Source organism: Thamnophis sirtalis, unplaced genomic scaffold (genome assembly GCF_051295495.1).
Source record: "Thamnophis sirtalis isolate CommonGarterSnake01/CBP01778 unplaced genomic scaffold, rThaSir2_p1.2 scaffold_10, whole genome shotgun sequence".
Classification (NCBI taxonomy): domain Eukaryota; kingdom Metazoa; phylum Chordata; class Lepidosauria; order Squamata; family Natricidae; genus Thamnophis; species Thamnophis sirtalis.
The window spans coordinates 22423786-22449408 of record NW_028261390.1 but is presented as its reverse complement, the minus strand read 5'-3'; the positions used below and the strand labels follow the sequence as shown (position 1 = coordinate 22449408).

The following is a 25623-nucleotide window of genomic DNA, read 5'->3' as shown; positions in this document are numbered from 1 at the left end:
AGTCACTCGACAAGGCAATTCCTAAATGAGGATAACCTCAACCACTTCGAAGCCCCCATATACCTCAGGTCAGAAACCCTTAAGATATTCAATTGAAACAAGTAAACTACATCAGTTATTTCTATGTCAGGAATATGTTCAGCCAATACCTAGGAAATTACTACCTAGGGTTCTTTGAATTGGACCTCAAAACCTATTGGAAGCCAGCGAGGTTCTTCCAATTAAGGTGAAATATGACTGATTTCTCATCTCATTTCCTAGTGTACAGGAAGCTTCCTTTTTATCAATTGCAGTCTCTGAGGGATTTTCAAAGATAAGCCAGTATAGAACATATTTTGAATGTGGCAGAAGAAATATTCATGAAAAGAAGTAAATGCATATCCTGAATCCACAAAATTGTTTTTAAAGAATGTCAGTGAGGTCTTTGCAAAACAGCTACATGAATTTCTTGGCCTGAAAAGTTCCTCTAATGCATTGATGTTGCCATGTTGGGAAAGCTGATCCAATTATACAGCTGGTTTCTTTCTACCTGAGAACTATGCTTAAAATCAAGGTAGAAATGGGCATCCATAGGGGGTAAAAGATGTTATTCACGAAGCAAAATGTATGCCTCTCTGCTCCTTACATACTTTCATAGAGCATTGCTAGAGGGCAGGGCTTCCTCATAGCACACATCTCATCATTTTGGTGTCTTGGCAGTTAAATATTTGCTTATGTCTAGAAAGTGGGGTGTTTTTTTGTTTTTTTTAAAAATAGTAATACATTTCAATTGCCATGCTCTATACACTCCAAACCAGAAGTGGGTTGCTCCCAGTTCAGCCCTGTTCAGCCAAACCAGTAGTGGCAGTGGCGGAAGGCTTAACCCACCCGCCTGGATGCTTCTGCGTAGTAAAGCGGTTAGCAACCCACCACTGCTCCAAACATAGTCAACAATGCTTATTGGTGATCTGAGAAAAAAATATGAAAGAAACTAAGTAATGGAATCACTTGCAATCGTAAGCCCATTTTGAAGAATGAGAAAAATGTGCAGAATTATTTAAACATTGCAGTCTCTTTTGCTTTCTTCTCCTGCTTTTGATAATTTCAAAGAAATGTATGATTGTCATAATATATTTGTATGCCCCTCAGATTGGAGCAGCCTATAAGTAACATAAATAAAATAAAAGTAACACTATAGTATTCAAATTCAAAAACATACTGTATGCAGTCATATTTTTTAAATTACAATATGAACTAATATGGAAAGACAATTTTGAAAGCAATGTACTTTGGATGGACAAAAATATTAATTGAAGGATAAAATAGCTATTAAAAAAAAATTCCCAGCAATTTGTTAGATCTGCAGAGCGAAAAAGCCAATTAATATTTCTGCTCCCCCCCCCCAAGGGCTGGAATTTCTTTGAAGATTAATTATTGTATTGTATTTGCAGTTAAGGATTTGATGGTTGCTGTTTTTGGATTTTGAATAAGGTTTATAGAAATTACTTTGAAGCTGGTTTACTGAAATCTAATTATAAAACAATAATGCTAGTTTATTAATGTGCTTTTATATAGATCATTAGCAGCGCATTGTGAAAATAACATGACCTTGTTCCTCCACACAGAACATTCCTAACTTGCTTTATTTTGTTGAAATAATTTTGTCATTATGGTTGGGGATATTTTACCTTTGACTAAATTTGCAATTGGAATTTCAACCAAATGTTTTTGAATAGAGTGTCAAAATCATTGCATTGTCGTCTTGTTAGAAAGCTAAAGCTCTTATGCTTTTTTAAAAAATGGGGGTTTGCTGTTTAAAATTGTTCTTTCTTTTTCTCTCTCTTTTCTATACAGGGTCAACCTGGTCCTCAAGTAAGTATCATCTTGTGTTATTATTGTTAATGGAAGAGAATGGGAAACAAAAGAACACAGTGTAGAAAAGTAGTACACGGGTGTCAAACTTGCTGTGTCACGTTGCCGTCATGTGATATATCGTGATGGTTTTTTTCCTTCATGGAGCTGGATGGGCATGGCAAACATGTAACGCATCCACCCCGTTGGCTACCAGTTGGACACCCCTGCAATTTCAAACTCTTTTTGAAAGATCTCATATCATGATTTTCTTCCTCCAATCTATGCACAGTAGTATGTGAGTATATTGGAGTGCACTGAAATTCCATCTTCCCAACCATTTCCCCTAATTTATAGAAATTTAAGATTACCTACAGATGTGTTTGTCTTTCTATTGTTTCCAATCATAAAATCCAATAAGGATAATTATTACAAAGCCATGGAGCAGACAAAATAAGTTCAATTGGTCAAGTTGGGCTCGATTCAGATTGCTGTTAACTGGCACAATAATAACATGACACAGTAAGCCATATTTTTTTTCCAGGAGAAACAAATGGGCTCCCATATGTTTTGAATTCTATCAGCTGCTTGATGGGATAATACTCATTTTAAGAATGTATTGCTAAATGACAAATGCCTCTGAACTATTGTTTTAAAACAATGTCACCTAACTTTGAACTAAGATAAATTATCTTAACAAATGTCTTACTGGAGCTGGTTTTCATTAGCTGCTTATTAATCGTATGTTAATAATGGTGCCATAAACCAGGAAACCTTTTAGTTATTTAAGATAAAATTGGCCACTTTGAATAATTATTTGCAAATCTGAGAGTGAAATCTGCTTTATTTAAGAGTAGCACAAGCCTAGGTCTTAATTAAATAAATGTGATTTCATCTGAAAGAGAACATATTTGGGGACATTCAAGAAAGGTGTTGAGAAATAATTGTGTAGAATTTGTAAAGGTTTTAGTAGAAAAACAGAACAGGGGAGGAAGTGATCAAACCATACTGTTAAAAAATTATTAATATAAGGTGAGACTTGTGTGATGATAACAGTACTCTTGAAACATCGCTACGGCTACTTCAGCTGCCTCACCAGCCTTGAGAATAAAATCATATTTGAACTTTTATTATGACATGTTAGTTCCATTGTATTCAGTAACAAAGCTTAGTTGGTAACAAAGTAAGAAAGGGAAAATGTTAGTACAGAATCTGTTGCCTAGCAAAGGATCCTGAATTCAGTCTTTTTTAATGTTTATATTTAAGTCTCTGACCTTTTCTGATTTTTTTAGCAATATGTTTTCTATTAAATATCTTTCTTTGTATAAAAAAGATTACTTCTTCAGTCTATTCTAAGGGTTAAGCCCTTTCATATTATTAGTGGGGAAAAGTTTATGTTCTCTAGCTTACATTATGAGGTAGTTGAGTTGAGAAACTTTATATAAACAACAACAAAAAGGAACTACAGTGTGTTAAATTAGTGCCAGAGCAAGTAATTCTGCAATTTTTTTCTTCCAGTTTTATGAGAGATAATTATCTTTTAAAACATTTCCAATAGAACGTCTGATAAGCACTTATATAGAAGTGCTTATCAGAAGTGCTTATCACTTATATGGAATGTATTATTGCACTTATATAGTTATGATGTATTAATATCTTATCTTTCATTGTGCAATCATCTCACCATTAGTTGATATATCCATTGGTTTGTAGCCTCTCTAGTTTTTCCTATTTCTCAGGAGAAACCCTTATGAGAGAACTTCTCCTTTAGGCAATATTTTAATCTTTATACTGGTATGAAGGGATATTATTGCACTTGAGAATTTATTGGGAGTTTTCCCTTATGCTGAAAAATTCTGGGAAATCAACTACCTAAGTTCTCTTCCCAAAATGTAGAGCAAAATTTTCGAAAGACATTTGGAATGGCTAAATCTGTTTCAGGCATTTTCCCCTTTTCTTCTCTTCTGCAAGTATTCCTTCCCAGAATCTCTGACATAATGAGGCCTTGGTTCCAGAGGTGGGTTTCACATGCATTTACCACCAGTTCACTAAGCACCAAAACTGTGTGCGTGCATGCCCTCTGCCTATGTGCTTTGCTCATGGGCACAGATTGCACGCATGTGCGCAGCTTAGAAAATGTGCCTAAATAAGATGGCATAGAGCCGGGGCGGGTGGGCAGTTGCCACCCACAGATCGCCACTACCGGTTCGCCCGAACCGGTCCGAACCAGCTGAATACCACCACTGCTTGGTTCTGATATCAATCCCTTCCAACCAATCCTTCTCTTATTAGAGTTTCTCTATAAGAAGCTAAACTGAACTGTGCTCTTAGCTCCTTATCATCAAAGCAAATATTCACTGTTATTTTTGGTGCTTATGTGGATATATAAAGACCTAGCAAAATATAATTGGCTCATTTTAGAACTAATACTAAAGCTTTTATTCTAATACTAAGGAAGTTCCTATTTATCAAATCACTTTCTGATTTGTAATCATTTTGTCTCTTATATACGTGATTCTGCTGTTATTCTCAGTACCTTTTTTGAGATAGGTTAAGGTGACAAATATTGATTGCTGCAAGATGTTCCAATAATGACCATGATTAAAATGGCTGTAAACTTGATTATCCAATCATATTTTGACAGTAATCACTACACTAAATCAGACATTATATGTTGCTCAATATTTGTGTATGCATTGACACTATGACAATTCTATATTTATTTATATACAAAGAAGGAGACAGTTAATAGAGTTAGATGAAAGATATATTTGCTGTTGTTAGTTGTGAAGTCATGTACGACCCATTGCAACCCCATGGACAACATTCCTCCAAAGATATATTAGAATTATAATAAATTTAAATTATGTCTAATATAGTCTAACAATTCGAAATTATAATGAAGGTTGGGTTCTGTAAAGAAACCTTTTTGGAGCCAACATAACTTTCTTCAAGGACTTATGAAGACTGCATTAAGGTGTTAAACTCTACATTTACATCATGAAGGAACTATAGCTGCTAAAGTTAAGTGTTGTTGCTTAAGGACTTTCCAGATTTTTTGGATTTCTGTATTCTGGTATTTTTATGAACACTTGGTCTTGGAAATCACTTCTGTCTAAAACTGGAGAACTGCTGGTGGGCATTGTAACTAACATAGCAATAACATAGTTTGGACTAAGAACATTTCATAAGATGTGTTACTTTTTGAAAGTGTCACGTTCAACTGGTTGACATTGCAAAAATATTACATTGAAAGACAGATGGGCAAAGTAATAGCAGAAACTTTTTCTCTAATCTTGTTTCTTTTTTTAAATGAACTTGTCACATATCACTAAATTAATTAAAATAAGAGAAAGAAATAAAACAAAGGACACCAAAATTTGGGAAAACTAGGGCATGGATATGTATAAATTTTTAAAGAGGAATACATCAAGATTTCTAAACATCAATATTCAGTATTTTCATTCCCAAATCTCTCTTTATAAACTAAGATGGGAAAAGTTTATGAAAGATTTAAGACCAGATCTGAATAAAACAATCCTTAATTTAAGTGTTTTTCAATTCTCTTTTTTGGTCACATTAATTTTTCAGCCACACTTCTAAATAATTTTGAGCCAAAGACAAATATAGATAAGCTTTATAGTATTTTGCTATGGTAAATCCAACAGAATCTACATTGAAGTTTTAACCAGTTCTCTTGCAAACTACTGTATATTGACCTAGATTTATGTCACTGATAAAATCTCTGACCCTAAAAAAATCTATCTTCCAAGTCCTAGTCCCTCTCTAGTCCCCTTATTGGTTGTCTTTACTTGCATATTCAAGTAATTTGGACCAGTAATTGTTTCCTCATTTTCCAAATATTTCAATGTAATTTTAGTTGTGAAATTATAATAGCAGATATTTATTGATTGACAACAAAATTGATTTAATTTTTTTCTGCTGCATTTGTGGATAAGACTTGGGAAATGCAGAAAATATACCTGCAGTAGGATTTATTCTAAAAAGCATTCCTTGAACAATTTGCCCCCCAAAAATTGATTAAATTGAACAGCTAGGAATTTTTAGAGTTGGTTTTCTCTTGCTGTGATGACATGAAGTATCGAATAAATATATTTTTTGAAGAATCTACCTACCTTGGAGTTCTGCTTTCAATGGTATGTTATTCGGAATGCTGACACTAGGATTTATAGATGGTAATTTGATTTACCATCTCTAAAAGTGTCTGCTCCTAAAAAGTCTTCTATGTTCCCATTTTTGGCTACATTTAACTATATATTCAAAAAATGTGATAAAAGGGCATGAATTTGCACCTTTCCAAATATTTTAATGTAATATGTAGTTATGAAATTATAATAGATATTCATTTATTCGTTCAATCAATCATTCAATCAATCAATCAATCATTCATTCATTCATTTGGAATAAATAGTACTCCCCTAACTAATGAAGAAGATTAAGATTTATAATTATAGTGTCATCCTCTATGATTTGTTTAGTGCTAGGTTTAATTGTTTCTGTGTAAATGAAGAGAGAATTCTATGCTATGAGAGAACCAAGTGATAACAACAGGATTCAAAATGTTTTCAATGGAGATAGAATTTAAGAAATAATATTTTTCCCCAAAGCAGCTTTTCTACCAAACAGTAATAAAGGGAGATATTGCATTGCTCATAAATGTTTTACTGTGCACAAGAGAGGCTGTATGATTTTTATAAAGTATTTTCTGTATCTCTGATACATTAAACGTACTGAAAATAATGAACTATGACTTCCATTTGATTCTTTTTATTATATAGATTTTCTTACAAGTGGTTTTAAAGAAAACCAGTATTAACAATAAAGTGAATATATAGATTATTCTAGACTTGCTGGGTCTTTTAATTACATTTTTGCTTCAGTGAAAATGACTCTTGTTTTTCAAATTATAGTCTTTTCAATAATCCAATTAAATTGCTGGAATTGTGAAGCAGAACACTACTATAGAAATTCTGCCAAAGTGTTCAAATAATGTAATATATTATTGTACGCTATGACAGTAATAAAGATTGAGTTTTATTTGTCATTTCAAAAGGATTTACTTTTGGTTCTTTTGGAATATTTTGTAAATGTAAAGATTTTCCCCGTTAATATGAAGTCAAGGTAAAATATTCCATATAGCATATATGAGATCATAAAATTGCATGTCAAAATAATTCTGATTTTAATTCAAACCACTCTATGCTGCATACACATACCTATTCCAAATATATTGCCTGTGCCAAGTAGCTGGAAAATACAACTGAACAGCACATATTAATTTTAAAATATGCACAAATTGAATTTTTTAATTCAGATTAACACTATATTGCAGCAGTAAAATCAGAAAGAAACAACAAAAAAACCTTTCACATGAGTTCATAGTAAGTTGTACATGATAACACATTTATCTGCATTACAATCAACAGCTAGAACTGAAAAATGCTCTTATGTTTTGTACAAACAAAAATAACCAGCCAATCATCAGTAGGAAAAAAATTAACAGCAGCTTTTTCTAATGATGATAATGATGATAGCTTTATTAATTAGCTTATAGGCCATATCAAAGCACAAGGTTCAGACACATATCGCCAATAAAATCTTATGCAAACAATTTAAAATAAGAGTATGGTAAAATGCAATCGTTGTAGGATAATATACAATATAATTTAACACATAAATATATAAAATAGAATAAAATGACATAAAATTATATTTCGGTGTCACCCTTACAATCTACCCCAATCGGTCCCATGTATGCCTATCTCAACCAAACCATTTTGTTTAAGTACTGTGCTGTGTTAAATGTTATTTTCAGGTTCTGGATGCACATAAAGTAAGTTGTTTTGATATGGGGATCCCAGTGGGTTTATTCATTTGGTATATGGACCAAAGTACCTGTCTCTCACCCCATTATACAAGCAACAATCAAATAGGATGTGAGCCAGCTTTTTCTAATCTTTAGTTATTCTATCTTATTTGGACAGAAACCTTGTCATTAATTATACAAAGGTTCATTTCAGTAAAAAGGCTATATGGATTACCCCTCACCCCAGCCCCATCCATTGGCTGGCAAGACATTATTAATAGGCAAGGAGATTCTTGTTTCAGTATGTGAAACTCCTCTTTATCCAACACTCTATAATTGTAAGAAAAAGGATAAGTATTGGATGTGTATAAATGTGCTGGCTCCAGATCACTACCATTGGCAGTCTTACAATTAAAGGGTCAATATATACTAATTAAAGGGCCTTACCTTAGAAAATAAGTCAACCTATGTCATCATGCACAGTGCAGTTTACAGAAAGGCACCATATGCTTATGAAGTTAATGGGAAGCAAAAGAATTGCTCTCCTTTCTCCCTGTTGCTGTTGCTGTCATTCATGTTTCTTCCTTCTTGCGGAGAAGAAGTAGGGCACACAACAAAAGCAACAGGATCTGAAGATAGATTTCTACAACAATACCCTTTGTTGTACAGGTAAGCACAGGCTGAGACACAGTGATATTCCTCTGCAAAGTAAATGCTCCTATGGGGGACTGTCAATTTGAGATGGAAAGTTAGCCTGAACAGGCAGAATGGAAGAAAAGCTAAATCAACCTTTCCCCATTGTTTGGTATCACAGATCCAACCTAGGAACACTTATTTGCTAACCTTTGGCAATGACCACGGGTTCGTTTGGTTTTAAGTGACTAGACTTAACATTTTGAGCTATAGTTTGTGTAGAGAATTTGAGAACTTGATGTGGAATTTCATTGTTATGAAATTCCCTTATGCTTTTAACTGGCAGACAGTTAAAGCGAAAGGAAGTCAATAACAGCTGGAAAAGCAGAAAAGTGAAAGGCTTCTCATATAGGGAAGAAAACTTTTTAAAAAGAAACGGTAATGGCATTATTCTGGGACTTGGGCTTTTGGATTCAAATTCTGCAGAAACGTCTCATACTTAATACAGCAAGTCTACTTAAGGATTCTTATTGAAATAAAAGTGCTATTAGGAGTTGGTTGCCTATGTCAATAAAGACAGTATAGTTCCTGTTAAATGCAGTGCTTATTTTTCCTGACCCCCCCCCCCGGCTTAATACAGTTTTAATAGAGAATATTTGTAGATCAGGATTGATCTATGAAGTCCTTGATAGTCTCTGAGTTTGGTTAAATGTCTATGAAGATTCTCAATCTTCCAGGTCATAGCCCAAAGTGGGGGGAGGGGGCTGTTGGTTCTGTTTTCTTGCAAATTTATTTATTTAGTCAGTCAGTCACTCATGTACAAGATAACAGAAATAAGAATAAATATGAATAAGAACACAGGAAATGTGTATAAATAAATGGGGATAGTAGGACAGGGATGTTAGGCACGCTGCTGCACTTATGCACGCCCATTACAGACCTCTTAGGAATGGGGTGAGGTCAACAGTAGACAGTCTAAGGTTAAAGTTATGGGGGTTTGGGGATGTAACAACAGAATCAGGTAATGCATTCCAGGCGATGACCACTCTGTTGCTGAAGTTGTATTTTCTGCAATCGAGTTTGGAGTGGTTTATCTTGAGTTTGTATCTATTGTGTGTTTGTATATTATTGCGGTTGAAGCTGAAGTAGTCATTCACAGGTAAGATGTTGTAGCAGATGCTTCATTGCCAAGTATTATCAGTGGTAGAACAGAGTAGGGTTTAAAATGTTTAACTTTGAGTTTCTTTGCCATGAATTATTTGCTGTTAACACAACATCTGCTGTTCTGTTGTAAGTAACTTTGGCTCTCAATACAACTCTTGGACCTCTTTGGGGGAATTATTCATTGAGAGCCTGAGAATTGAAACTATGATGCCACGTAACACCATCATTAGGTGTTAAAAACTCCTTGGCTGGAGCAGAAAAAGAAGAATCCAATAGAAAGGTAATGTTTTTTTAAAAAGATTATCAAGCATGAATTAGATAACAGATAAAGCTATAGACATGATTATTAATACATGAAATGAATACGAATACAAGGGAATATTAGGACAGGGATGGTAGGCACAGTGCGCTTATGCATGCCCCTTTACAGACCTCTTAGGAATGGGGTGAGGTCAACAGTAGACAGTCTAAGGTTAAAGTTTTGGGGGTTAGGGGAAGAAACCACAAAGTTAGGTAGTGCATTCCAGGCATTGACAACTCTGTTACTGAAGTTGTATTTTCTGCAATTGAGTTTGGAGTGGTTTACCATAAGTTCGTATGTATTGTGAGCTTTTGTATTGTTGTGGTTGAATTGGAAGTATTCATTGACAGTTAGGACATTGTAACAGCTAATTTTATGTACCACACTTAGGTCGGATCGAAGTCGGAGAAGTTCTAAATTGTCTAAGGCCAAAATTTCAAGTCTGGTGGCATAAGATATTCTGTTGCGAGCAGTGGAGTGGAGGACTCTTCTCGTAAAGTATCTCATGAAATATCTCTGGTAATATTTACCTGGGTAGCCATGAAACAGTAATGTGTTATATAAGTTTGACTCGGCACAGGTGGCTATTGACTCTGATACTGGACAGATGGAGCCCAGCCTTCTCTGTGCATAGCCCTAAGGCAGATGTCCGTTCGTGAATTGTATAATTCTTGTAGAAGAGGAGGTTCAGCTCCATTAATCAGTCAAATCTGAAGGCTCTGGGTATAAAAAGAGATCTCTCAGGCTTCTATCTTTGTTGGAGATGGTTTCTTGCCATGCACAATACCAAGCTTCCTTTGGTTTTCTATTCTGTAAACTATTGGACTGGTTCCTATGAATTCCTCTACCTGTATTTCTTTGCCCAATAATTCATGATGCAGGTTTTCTTTTCTTGGGTGATACCATAAGCCATCTTGCTGAGATTCCCATTTAAAGCTTTTGAAAACATCATGAGTCATCTTCTGAGACTTTCAGTTGTTTACATATTATAGCAAAATATGATTTACAATCTACAGTATGAGTGTTATCTCTGTGCTGCTGTGTTATATTGATTTATGGGTAAGACAATAACTTCCAAGACTTCCAGTTACTGTTTAACTTCATTGTTGTTAGTTGTGAAGTCATGTCTGACCCATCATGACCCCATAGACAATGTTCCTCCAGGACTGGAGACTAAAACATATGAAGAACGGTTGCAGGAACTGGGTATGTCTAGTTTAATGAAAAGAAGGACTAGGGGAGACATGATAGCAGTGTTCCAATATTTCAGGGGCTGCCACAAAGAAGATGGAGTCAAACTATTCTCCAAGGCACCTGAGGGTAGAACAAGAAGCAATGGGTGGAAACTAATGAAGGAGAGAAGCAACTTAGAACTGAAGAAAAATTTCCTGACAGTTAGAACAAATAATCAGTTGAACAACTTGCCTCCAGAAGTTGTGAATGCCCCAACACTGGAAGTCTTTAAGAAGATGTTGGATAGCCATTTGTCTGAAACAGTATAGGATTTCCTGCCTAGGCAGGGGGTTGGACTAGAAGACCTCCAAGGTCCCTTCCAACTCTGCTATTGTATTGTATTGGGTATAAACTTCCCGTCCTCTACCATCCTCTGGAGTCCATTTGAGCTCATGCCTACTGCTTCAGTGACTCCATCAAGCCACCTCATTCTCTGTCATCCCCTTCTTCTTTTGCCCTCAATCGTTCCCAGCATTATACTCTTCTCCAGTGAGTCCTTCCTTCTCATAAAGTAGCCAAAGTATTTGAGTTTCATCTTCAGGATCTGGCCTTCTAAAGAGCAGTCAGGGTTGATCTCCTCTAGGACTGACCGGTTTGATTGCCTTGCAGTCCAAGGGACTCGCAGGAGTCTTCTCCAGCACCATAAAGTTAAACAGCTCCACTGTTTAACTGTTTAAGAGCCAAGGTGGTGCAGTGGTTAAATGCAGCACTGCAGGCTACTGCTAGATCAGCAGTTCAGCGGTTCAAATCTCACCGGCTCAGGGTTGACTCAGCCTTCCATCCTTCCGAGGTGGGTAAAATGAGGACCCAGATTGTTGGGGGCAATATGCTGACTCTCTGTAAACCGCTTAGAGAGGCCTGAAAGGCCTATGAAGCAGTATATAAGTCTACTGCTATTGCTATTGCTATTGTTTAACTTTACCTGCTCTCATTTGTACCTTGCAACACTAGACTTTTTTGATTCCATCTAGCAATAAACCGTAATAAACCCCTTTATGAAAAGGGCAGATTATTAGTGTATTGGAAATGGAACTCCCCATCAGCAGAATATAAGAATGTTTAATATCAAGGAACCCTCAAAATATAAATTGCTTTATTGAAAATTTTAAAAGTCATCCTCTTTCTAGCTTTCCCACTCACTCTGCATGCTGTGACATCACGCCATTCAAGTTAAATACTTTGCAGTACTTCAGTCTCGAGGGGGTATATGTAAGCATATGCTTATCTATCTCATTGAAATTAACAGGATTTTAACATGTTTAACTTGGTTGAATTGAACTGTAGCCAGCATTTGTAAATGATTTGTAATTCATTTATATTGTATTTGAGACCTCAACCCAAGAAAGTGATAATCTTATAGCTTGCAAATTTACAAGATGAGAAAGAATATTGGATTCTCAGGAATAATTAAAACATATCACATTACCTTACAGACTCCTAAATTTTGCATCTTTCCCCCTTCAAAATTCTGTTGGTGATATTTTGCCAACTGAAGCCCTTTATTAAATGTTTCCAAGGAAAACAAAACATAACCTATATTTTTGAGACAGAGCTTATGTTTTAAATCACCACCTCAGTAATTTTTGTGCCTTTGGGGACATACTTTACAAAACTATAGCTTTGTATCAACAGTTTACTACTACTTTTGCTATGTAGACTATTTATCACTTTAGAGAAACAATTTATCACATCCTTTACAATCCAATTTTATAGTGGCATTTGTAGATACAGAAAGGGGAAACATAATTATTTTTTTAAAAAAAAGCTTTATAGCATATAGTGGAGTAATAAAAAGAATAATAAATGGGAAAAATGCTCTGAAGTAGGAAATTGCACATAGGAAAATTATCCTGTTTGGTGTACATGAGAAGTGCTTTCTATTTTAATATAGAGGCAACAAAGCACAATTCTAAAATTCAAGTAATTAATTAATAAAAAACCTCAAGCCTGTTAGGGTAAAAAACAGAAAGTTTAAAAAAAAAGGAAAAAAGAAAAGGACAAAACAAAACAAGACAAATACCCTACCTGGCAATCCTTTTTGATTATTAAACACCAAGCTTGAAATGCAGGAGCCTTTATTTTTAATACAAAATAATAACAATATTTTATTTGGCATGCTCCAGTATTCAGAATACTTCCACACACTTGATGGGACCCAGTGTTGTGTGAATAGTTTTTCTCATACTTTCCTCCCTTACCAATGTAGTGACAACATTTTCCCTGGCAGCCTGGATAAAACAATTCAGTTCTGTGCAGTTCATTTCCTGTGTCATTTCTCCTTATATTTAATTTATATATGAATTAGACGCTAAGCCTGAAAAAGAATGGCTTGAATCAGTGGGATATAGTAGCTACCTTGTTGGAATAAAACTGAGGAGCGCCAGGTTCAAGTCCATGTTTAGATATGGAAATGTATGGAATGTTAAGCTTCTTTCGGCTAACATATTAGGTAGATTTTGTAAGTGTAATATAAATGTAATAACTATATGATGAATTCATCTATAAGTCAAATTCATGAACTGCGAACAATTGTTTGTGGCATACAGGGTAGCAGGTTTTAGATGTTCATGCAAATCCAACATAGAAAATCAGTAGCAAAGGCTACAACCGTGATGGTGAACATATGGTACATGTCCCAGAGGTGGCATGCAGAGCCCTCTCTGTGGGCACATGCACCGTCGCCAGCTGCTTTTCTGGTGCATGCATGTGCGCACCAGAAACCCAAAGATCACTAACCAGCATGTGCATGTGCACTGGCCAGCTGGTCTTTGAGTTTTCAGGGCTCCAGCACACGCAAAGTCCAACTGGCCAGTGCGCATGCACGTGCCGGAAACCAGAAGACTAGGTGGCCGACGCCCGCATATGTACCGGTCAGCTGGTCTTCGGGTTCCTGGGGCTCCGGCACACAGGAAGACCAGCTGGCCATTGTGCATGCATGTGCCAGAAACCAGAAGACTATGCCAGCTCTGGCCAGCTAGTCTTTGAATTCTGGGGCTCCAATGCACACATGTGCATGTACATATGTTCCATTTTGGACACTTAGTGCCGAAAAGGTTCACTATTACTGGGTTAGAACGTGACTGTTTCCAGAATTGTCAAGTTTGGGGACCCCTGATCTAAAGAGAAGTCATGTCGGTCATCAACTCAGAAAATGCTTATAATTGGATACAACAACAGGAATATACATCTTCAGATACAAGAGTAAGAAAGTTATTAATCATATCCTTGTGCCATTGAAATAGATTTGTGATCTTGAGCAAGCCCTGAGCATTTGTTGATGCAAGAACTGCTTTTCCACTTGAAGCGAAAATGAGGAAAATTTCCCAGTGTGATCTTAAGTCTTACCCAAAATAAATAAATATAAGCCTATGACAATGAACAAAATGGTTTGATTGGCACCAGGGACTATTTTGTTATGCTTAACATCGCACGGCAAAGAATGTCAGTATTTTGGCAATCTTATAACCTTCAAAATCTGTTTGATTTGATCAGCCCTCCTTTTACACTCCCCCCCTTCTTCCTTCTTTTTTTGCTTCAGACTTGGACTATTTTAATTATTTCCACATGGCTGAATCTTGGGATTATCATCAGACTTCCCATACTCGATATAGCCTGCTTTAGCCACATTTGTGTGGCTTATTGAAGAAAGCCCTCAGCAGTAAAGATACCATCACAAGGTTTCTTCTAAAAAAGGAGAAAGGAAAGCAAACTTCTCCATGAGTCTGACCTTTGTGAAAGAACTGAGAGATTTGGCATTTTTGTATCTTTTTCCCTCCCCTTCCCCCTTCTTCCATTGCTTCATGGTCTTTTTAATCTTTAGTGCAAAATGAACAGCGTGAAGTTATGAATCTGTTTATAGCCGTAACTCATTGCCTAAGCTTAGTAGACTTTGACATTGTAATAAACACTGGTCTCTTGGAATACTGCATCCAGTTTTGGTCGCCACGATGTAAAAATGATGTGGAGACTCTAGAAAGAATGTAGAGAAGAGCAACAAAGATGATTAGGGGACTGGAGGCTAAAACATATGAAGAACGGTTGCTGCAAGTGGGTATGTCTAGTTTAATGAAAAGAAGGACTAGGGGAGACATGATAGCAGTGTTCCGATATCTCAGGGGTTGCCACAAAGAAGAGGGAGTCAAGCTATTCTCCAAAGCACCTGAGGGCAGGAGAAGAAGCAATGTGTGGAAACTAATCAAGGAGAGAAGCAACTTAGAACTGAGGAGAAATTTCCTGACAGTTAGAACAATTAATCAGTGGAACAACTTGCTTCCAGAAGTTATGAATGCTCCAGCACTTTTAGGAAGATGTTGGATAACCATTTGTCTGAAATGGTATAGGGTTTCTTGCCTAGGCAGGAAGTTGGACTAGAAGACCTCCAAGGTCCCCTCCAATTCTTCTATTCTATTCTATTCTGTTCTGTTCTATTCTATTCTATTCTATTCTATTCTATTCTATTCTATTCTTGTAGAAATATGAGACAGAAAAATCATCTCTAGCATCATCTCTAGTTCTGTATTGACTTCTAAGGAGGACAGTTCTTTTCTGCCTGCCTGGACATGGAAAGCTCAGCCTGATCCACATCGTTTCTTCTTACCCTGCAACTTGGAGGCTGGCTGATTTATGGTTTTGCTTCCTGAATTTCAATTTCAATGTAGTCATTTCTAGTGACTGCTGTGAATATATATTAACAATAGTGCTGTATCCAAGTCAATTGCACTTCTTCCTGCTATTATATTGTATTGACATACTTTCTAGTATCTGACAAAGACAAATGTCATTTTTAGGATTAAGTGAGCTAAGAATTTATATCTAAGCATTGAAGTAGTTTAATGTATAGGTCACCTCATTGCTCTAATTTAGTGATGGTGAAGCTTTTTCACCTTGGGTGCCAAAAGCACATGCCACATGCTATTGCACATCAGCGCGTGTCCACCTCCATAATTTAATGTCCCCCGCACTGTGACCCCTGTGCATGTGCATGTGACACCCCCCCGCTGGCCCACGGATGTGTGCACGGAGCCTGGGGAGGGTCAAAACAGCCTCCCCCGTCCCCCAGAGGCCTCCGGAGGCCGCAAATGGTCCGTTTTCTGACTTCCAGTGGGCCTGGTAGGTCCATTTTTCGTCCTCCCCAGGCTCCAGAGGCACATGCATGCACCAGAAAAGGATGAAAACAGCCTCCCCCACACCCCAGAGACCCTCTGGAGGCCGTAAAGGGCCCATTTTCCAGCTTCCAGTGAGCCTGGTAGGTCTATCTCCAGACTCCACAGGCTTTCTAAGAGTCCAGGGGAGTGTGAAAAACAGCCCACCACGCAAACCAGAAGTCTGTTTCTGAATATCCAGTTTGTGCGTTGGGCGGTTTTTCGCCCTCCGGAGGTTTCAGGGAAGCTTCCATAGGGCAAAAAAAAACCCGGCTGAAAATCAATGCAGGTCTGCACAATGTACAGCTTACTAGCACTTAAAAAATAATAATCTCGAATGAAGGCAAATACACTTATCCCAGGATAATGATGGTGAACACGTATTCCAGTAGAGAGAAGTTCCCTGAGTCCAAAAGCTCGGGAAAAGTCTCTGGTCCCAGTAACCGACCCAAATTTGATCTCTCGATAACTAATCTGTTGCTGCCAAATGTTTCTGCCACCAGGAAAAGCTGGTGCCACCATCTAGATTTTCATGATCACTTCCGCCCTGAAAGACATGCTGCTGAGCACCTCCAATGCTTAAAACTTCACCAATACCACTGGCTCCATTAGCCCTGCTATACGGGAGCCACCAAACAGCTGATTGGTGCACCAGCTATTTCCTTTCCCATTTACAAGTTGCAAGGCCCTGGCATTAAATGTATTGGGAAAAGTAAAAGGCCAAAAAGAAATTGTTGGGAGTATTTACATATCAATATACTTCAAGATTATCCATAAAAGGTATACAGAAAACTACATTTTTGCAGAAATATCTCAGAAATTCACGTGATTACTGCCATGGGTTTTCTGACTTTCTAAAAGAATTGTGGGACAGAATGGAATAAAAGTATGAATGTTTTGTCTTAAATCATGGCAGATTTACACCAGAGGTGGTATTCAGCAGGTTCTGACCAGTTCTTGTAGCGAATATTTTGAGTAGTTCAGAGAACCGGTAAATACTACCAGTGACTGGCCTCGCCCCTATCTATTCTCTGCCTCCCAATTGGGAGGAAATGTGGATTTTGCAGTAACCTTCCCCTGCCACGCCCACAAAGCCATGCCCACAGAACCAGTAGTACATTTTTTTGAATCCTACCAATAATTTACACCCTGCTGCCCAATCCAGGTTTCATTCAACAAAAAGGATCATCATAAGCTGCTTGTTCATTGATAGCATTTAGGAATCAAATGACTTGGCATTCAAACCCTCCCTACTCTAAAGACAAGTTATTTTGTCATGAAACTGCATAGCAGCTGTTCAGATGAAAACTGAGACACTAAACACAAACTTGCATATATAAATATATTTATTATTCCAGTTACAGCATTCTTTGTCTTCACCCAGAACAGGGATCGCCAACCTTGGCAACTTTAAGGCTTGTGGACTTCATCTCCCAGAATTCCTCAGCCAGCTTTGAAGTCCACAAGTCTTAAAGTTGCCAAGGTTGGCAACCCCTAAGAAACAACACAAGAAAGCCAGGAACACAGGAATATCATGAGGTAATTTTTTTTAGTGTACAGAACACACACTGAAGAAAAAGGATGGAAAAAGGAACACTCCTCCATTATAGTTACAGCAACCAATCATAAGTAGGTTGCATCATGCATGAATCAGCTGCAACTGTGCTCTCTGGCCTATTGTACACGTTACTGTTCCAAATATTAAATTCAATATCCTAACATATTGTAATTCTATTTTTATTACAGTAACAATTTTATACATATGGTGTGTGTGTGTATATATATATATATATATATATATATATATATATATATATATATATATATATATATATATATATATATATATATATATATATACATATACATATACATATACATATACATATACATATACATATACATATACATATACATATACATATACATATACATATACATATACATATACATATACATACATACATAATGCAAATTGTCACATGCAATTTTTTTGCACATCTGCAGTCTCTTGTTTGGTGTTAGATTTCTTTTTGGAGAGGGATGCATCAGTGACTATCCTTTTTCTTTATCCAGCCTTTCTCAAATTTCTTTCTGATTCTTTCTAGTCCTAACTTTATTCCTTTGACGATAATCCATTACACAATTAAATTTAGGGTCAGAATACTACTCTGAACACAATTTAGAAATGAATTATTTGCTCATGGGATTCAAGAAAAAAAATATTTCTTTTTGAACATATATAATGGAATTATTAGACTCAAAAGTTTTCTTGAGAATTTCAAGATCAATAAATAATCAATGACTCTTCTAAAAGAACTTGAGCATGGTGATTTAGAACACTAATTTTTCCATATTGTCCTTTAGGGGAAGGATTCTGAGGCCTCTTTCAGATTACCAAACAGTGTTGAGCCATTATATGTTTTTCTCATCTTGAACTTCCTTAATATTACACATTTGGGAAGATTTATTGAAGAAGATTTATTGTTCTTGGCAAACACATTCCTTTTAGAATTGATCTCTTGGTACCATTGGCCTAGTTTACTATTTTGTAATTTAGAATTGCTTCTTGCAGAGTTAGCTGTTTAGCAAGAAAACACTGGGCAACATGGTGGAATGTGATAGGTAAAATCAGATAGAATCTTCTTTATTAAAGAGCTACCTTGGTTTGAATTCCACTAGTTAAGTTTCTTCCTACAGCAGCTCTGCCATTTCCCTCTGCTTTCTAACTTTCCCTGGCATTTCTCAACCAGCAGCAGAAGATTTGGGTAGACTGAGTTGCGTTGAGATGAAAAGTTATAAAACTATAAATGTCGCAATTCTGAGTCATACTTCTTCAGGCACTACTTCTTCATATTGATGTCTACTTCTCCTTTGTAATGAAATTTTAGGAAAGACTGCTGCCCGAAAAGAAGCGACATGCTGTTAGTTCTGAACAGAACTCTAATTTTATACCCCAATAGCTCAGTTGTCTCAGTCCAATAACACTGAGAATTTTTATGTGGCTTACCTATGTGTTACATTCGGCATGCACTGAAGCAGGGACTTCTAGCACTGGTTGAACTTACTAAGAGCAATAGCTCAGAAACATCTAGGGAGCCATAATCCACATGAGGTAATTGAGGGGGAAAAAACTATTATACATGGTACTGCTGGATCAAAGATACAGTTGGCTGGTCAGTCCCCATCAGTCATGGCCAAATTTTCTTCTTTTCTCCTCTAGCATAAAGTAATGGGGATTGTCACAAATGAAATTACCATCTGTTTTGTAAAAGCAGAGATCACTAAGTGCAGAACAGTAGATGCATAAACCACTTCTGCTCACGAGAATCCTTGGAGCCAGAAGATTTAAGTCCAGGGGTTTTGCATTTAATTGATTCCTTTGAGTAAAATGAAAAGATGGCTCATGAAAATAGGATATGGATGAGTAGGACCATACAATGTTGTATGTTCTCTTAGTGAACTAAATGGAAGAGTATTTTTAAATGCATGGAGGTCAACGGGAATCAAAGCAGTTCAACTCCTATTTAAAATTATTTAATCTCAAAAGTAGCTCACTTCTGCTTTTAAAACCTTATTCATGTTTGTATAATGATTAAATAGGCTTAGGTAGTAAAATGTAAGATTGGGTCTGTGCATATGAACAAATGTGGATGTAAATAGATCCTGGGGGTTTTCATTCCTATGTGAAATATATTCATCTAGTTCATTTTTGATCATTTAAAAGTGCAGCTATCATATGAACCAGTTGGGTTTTATTCATAAAGTTTCTATATGCAATAAAGAATATCATGTGTCTTAAGGGGAGGCCAAAGAAGCAACTTAAGTATCCTTACTGGAACTGACATCTATGGTTGGGATTTCTTCCTTTCAGTTATAATACTTTTATTGTTTGTATTGTTTATTGCATCAAGAAAAATATTATTCTTTTATTATTCTTTTTTATTGTGACTTCTTAGAGATCTAGAGATGGCATTAAGGCAGATGGCCTTTTACTGGAAATTCAAAACAGAATCAGTCCTACATCAGATTCTCACTCTTAACAATTGATTGCATTCAATCCTGAAAGTTATCATCTCCTTATGTAGTGCACTCACCCTTATATATACCATATTTTTGGAGTATAAGACGCAACCCCCCCTCTAAAAGCAGATGGAAATGTCTATGCATCTTGTACAGTGAATGTTGTCAAAGCCCCGCCCACCTGCTGGTCCCCACCCTTTAGCCATTTTCAGCCTCTGCACATTGCGTTTTCGACTTTCACATACCCTGTTTATGGCCCATTCCAGGCTGTGGGGATTGCCACAGCCCGTTGCTGCCATTCCCTGCCTCGGCCTGTTGCGTTTTCAGCTTCTACATGCCTATTTTCGACCTCCGCACATCCCATTTTTGGCCTCTGTGCATCACATTTTCGGCCGGTTCCAGGCGGCGGGGAGTGGCAGCATACCTTGCATATGAGTCAAATCTAATATTCAGCCAATAAAGTTTCTCTCTCACTCTCTTCTAAATATAACTCATATAATTATTATAAATGTGAATAAAGTATATGTGAGAAAAAACATATACATAAAAACATGATTTCATAATAACCAGAAAAGGTTGATGTGATCACCAAATTAGTCACACTGGATTTTAGCAAGTGTGATTCAAAACTGAATTTCATGGTCACCGTGTTATGCAACTGATATCTAATGTTACATACAGCACATTTGAATAAATGTTCTGAAAAGCAAACTTTAAATATGAGATGCACAAGAATAATAATGTCCGGAATTATAATGGAGCAAAGACTTCTTAAAATAATGTGCATGTATTTTCAAACCTTGATATCTATCAGACTCTTGCTAATCTTAGTACATGAAATGAAGCTTGACACCAGTATCTTGCTATGTTCTTTTTCTATATCTATTGTGGTTACATGAATTAAACTTAGCCAGGATATCGTGATCTGAAATAAAAATTGAATCCCAGGGCAAAGCAAAACAGAAGTGGATCTCTAGTCTTTTGTTTTTGGCACTGGAAAAATACAGAGCTTTTATAGACTCAACTAGTTAGAATCTCAATAGAGGCTAAAAATAGAATGGGCATTTTGTGCATTAAGCATACGTAATTAAATTAGTCCCTCTAGAGCAGGGGTGTCAAACTTTCAGCCTGTGGGCCAGATGCGTCACATGCTGGCCCCACCCCTGCCTGGTTTAGCAAAAAGCCCCAATACGTCACATGACCCTGCTGTGACAACACGAGTTTGACATCCCTGCTCTAGAGAGAAAAACAACCTAGCCCCTTGTAAATGGGAATCAGTGGAAGTTTCATGGAAACCCCATGATTGTGTGATGACAGTGCAAGTATAGAGAGGATAAAGAAGTGATGATTAGTATCTTGACCTTTTTTATATGCAGATATAGCTTCAAAAACATTACTGGTGGAACTGTTCTTTCTTTAGTGATGTGCACACTGAATATGACTATGACACTCACTATGGAAATCTTTCAGGACAAGATACTTCGAATTTCCTTTGTTATACCGTAGAAAAAAGTGTCAGAAATCACATCAAATTCATAAATTTGAATGTTTATTTGTTAAGACATGATATAGTTCAAGTATACACATCTATTGAACACATAATTTACTGTGGAGAAATAACCAAAATGAAGCCAGCCCTGACTGTAAATCTTTACACTCTTGTTCTTACTATACTGGGATCATTCTCTCCTGGTTATATCCTTGCCTAGTTTTTTCTAACTCTAGTCAGAAACAACAGATATTTCTTTTGGCTGTTTATTTTGCATTGTTTAACTTAACTAAAGTTGGTTGCTTGTATCGCATTGTCTAAATTATATAATTGATCATTATCTTGAAAGAATAGCCAAGGTATGCTATGTGAAACCAAGCCTATAAATGATCAAATATTCATGTTTGGTATGGGCTATAATGCTGATTAAGGAAGCTGTATTCCTAATATAATGCTAAATGAAACTCCCCCAGCATCTCACAGCAATGTCCATCATGACTGGATCTGCTTGAAGTTATAATGCAATAATAGTAAGAGAGCCAAATTCTAAATGCTGACTTTTCTATAGACTTTTTAAAAAAAATCAAACTTAATGGTAGGCATTTTAGCATTTCACAGAATCCATTTCAATGCTTATCCTATTATTTTAATCTTGCAATTTTGGAATCCAGCCTGATGTCACAAAAATTCAGTTCAAAACATAAACCAAGATCTGGGATAGTGTTCCTAATATACTAGCTGTACGTGCAAAGGATTATTATCTTTATTAGACATAGAGATAAAAATGATGTTGAGACTCTAGAAAGAGTACAGAGAAGAGCAACAAAGATGATTAGGCGACTGGAGGCTAAAACATATGAAGAACATTTTCAGGAACTTCCTTTCCAACTCTGTTATTCTATTCTTTTCTATTATTCAGTCAAGCACCCCCAAACTGCAATCAAATAATTCAAATGATCCTCTGGTTATTCAAATTAGATACCGCTTCTGCTGCTCGTAGGCATCTGGCTGGCTTATCAAGCATATTATGAAATGATTAATGAATATTCTTTCTATTCCTTGCAGGGTCCACCTGGTCCAAAAGGTGAGAAGGTGAGTCAGCCAATCTCTGCTACTAACCAACTAAGCGGAAGTCCTCCTGATAGTAACTGGTGGCTATTGAAGCAGTTATGATATGAGATTATTTAAGAGAGCTGGGTTAGCACACACGCTGTGTTAAAACTATCATCTTTCCACTTTGCAGGGAGATCAAGGTGATCAGGGCCCTCGGGTAAGCATATTAACAAAAATGTTACACTCCCTCATCCCTGACTAGGCAGTTAGTCCATAGCGCAAAACTAAATTCGAGCTGAGTGTCGAGCTAATTATGCTTATTAGCTGCTTTTACCCTGCATGTTGTAGAAAGTGTCTGCAGGAGAGCCAAAGGCAAACACGATTTCACAGACCATTCAAATATACAAGTGAAAAGAGTTCACACTATACACATTACTGCATACACTAAAATTCACAATCTCTGTGGTTTGATAGCCATATTCTAGAGAATGATTGTGATGGGCTGCATTAGAAAACCATCTTGCCTAACTAAACTTCCAGCCTTCCCCACCTGTTTCTTTTGTCAGATCTGCATGAGCTTCTAATAAAGCAAATGACAGTTGGATTTATTTATTTTTAGCAAATTGTACTTCTTTAGAAAGGAATTTTGCATGCCTTTATATTGGCTTTTTGGAAATAGCAATCTGTTCTGTCTATCTAGAACATAGATTAGAATTAGCTATATAGCAGAAAAAAACAGCTTTTGCCGGATTCTGTTGTGCTTGCTTTTTTAAAAGAAAAGATAATGAAAGAGGAAAAGATAAGATACTGTTGCTCTGAGAATGCCAGTTGTTTCTCTTTACATATGTGCATGGTAGTAAAAATAGAACAAACACCAGTTGGTGCCAGCAAACAATTGTCGGCAGAGGGAGAAATGTGTCACTCCTTTAGCTTTCCCAATGGACCTGGCAGTGGTGGCTCCGTATTTTGAAAGAGACTTAGTTGCCTGCCTCTTTGGAGGATGCTCAGAAGGAAAAGACACGGGAAGGGCTCTTTCAATGGTCTGTAATCTTGGATAGATAAAATGAACATGCAACACCAGTAAGGAGAAAATGAAAGAATGAGAGCCGGCAGCCTGTGATTTCATCAGCGATTCTTGGTCAACTTGAGTCTTGATGACAGGGCCAGTTCTAGATCCTACCTAGCCCTACTCAAGTTACTTTTGTCATCTTGCTACAGTAGCCTGGTCTCTTCACACATCCTGGTGTGATGGTAGGAGACCAAAAGGAATGCCTAAACAGCAGCAGAGTCAGTAAAACACTTTTTCTCTCTGAAAACTTTTTTCGATTTTTGCAAAATATGTAGTCACAAGAACCAAGAGCTAATCAGCTCAAGATTATCTATTAGCTATCCCAACTTCAAAACTCCAGCAGGCATTGACATCCATTTTGATACCTCTTGTACAAGGTGTTGGGCTCCGAATGATGGTGTTTTAAATTTTTCTGATAGTCTCACAGCAAGCCTTAAACAAAGATTGAAAGATACCATAGAAAATGTTCAGTATTTATTTCTTAGCAGCCTGCTGTCTCTGCCAATTGCGTTCTTAGACCAGGTTTCTAAACAGTCTTTGCAGAGAATGACTGCAACCTATTTGCAAACTCGGTTGACTACCAACTATTTAAACATATACTCTTTAAACTCCTGCATAGCGGCCTGGTTAGTTCAACATATCTGGAGGTTGGAGAATCCTCGCCTGCCAAATTGTTAATTATTTGTGTAATTTTCTCTGAGTTGTATGCTTTTCATGTGGGATTCCAAATGTGTTTGCTATTTAGTATATATTTGTTTGCACAGCTGAGAGAACCAATAATGAGTAAGCCTATTTGCGAATTTATAGCTTGTTAAGTTTATTCCATATAGTAGTTTGATAGAAAACTACTGGGATGCATGGAATATAAGGATAGTTATCCTAATTGCTTTTCTCTCCTTCCAACTTTTCTACCAGGTACAGAAATGTTGAGCCAGTTTCTTGCTGTGCATGTAGCTAGGAAACAATAATGGAAAAAACTACTGCTAGGATATCTGTTATTCGGGGTAATGAGTAGAGATCAGTTCAAAAGGTCATTATAGTTGTTTTGTACTTTTATAAGGCATAGTGATCCAGGGAGTAGAAGCAAACTTTTGTTAGCGTTGTATCAAGTCATAACATTCCAGAAAGCTGCTCGCTTTGAATCACTCAGAACTATTATGTCATTCCTGTTTTATTCAAAGCATTGTTATTTAATGTACTTACCTCTAGATAAAACCTACATGTGTGGATTGTTAGACCCCAACGTACATATCTTTTCAAAAAGTTTGAATAATACTAATTTTAGTTTTAATACTGGATAATGCCAGAGGGATTTTCTGTGCACTCGCCAATTCTGAATTTAAAAACCCACAATTACAATTAAAAACACAAAATTCAGCAGGGATGGAAGATATGTGATCATTCAGGTTGCTCACATCAGATATTTCATATCCATGATTTTAGGTCCAATGATGTCTAAAATATGTAACATTTTTAATTTCCTTAAAAGCAAACAAGAATGTCATGAGCCAACTAATGATCCAATGCCCATGTATTGGCAGGAGTGATTCAGTCATCCATGTCCAGCCTATTCTACGGATGGAAATTTTGGGTAGGATTTAGTAGTGGTATAAATCAGAGGTGGTATTCAGCAGGTTCTGACCAGTTCTGAAGAACCGGTAGCGGAAATTTTGAGTAGTAATAGAACTGGTAAATACCACCTCGGGCTGGCCCTGCCCCATCTATTGTCTGCCGAGTCCCAGCTGATCAGGAGGAAATGGGGATTTTGCAGTACTCTTCCTCTGGAGTGGGGTGGGAATGGAGATTTTACAGTATCCTTCCCAGTCATGCCCACCAAGCCATGCCCACCAAGCCATGCCC

At 36.8% G+C, this 25623-nt stretch overlaps 1 protein-coding gene across 1 annotated transcript in view; it reads left to right on the top strand.

Moving 5' to 3' along the window:
* Positions 1 to 977: 977 nt before the first annotated feature.
* LOC106537550 (uncharacterized) overlaps positions 978 to 25623 on the top strand; it is a 99729-nt gene continuing 75083 nt past the window's right edge. Inside the window, exons 1-4 of the mRNA XM_087723910.1 lie at positions 978 to 995; positions 1834 to 1851; positions 22707 to 22733; positions 22885 to 22911. Of these exons, the coding sequence (XP_087580036.1) occupies positions 978 to 995; positions 1834 to 1851; positions 22707 to 22733; positions 22885 to 22911 (90 nt within the window). The remainder of the gene's footprint in view (positions 996 to 1833; positions 1852 to 22706; positions 22734 to 22884; positions 22912 to 25623) is intronic.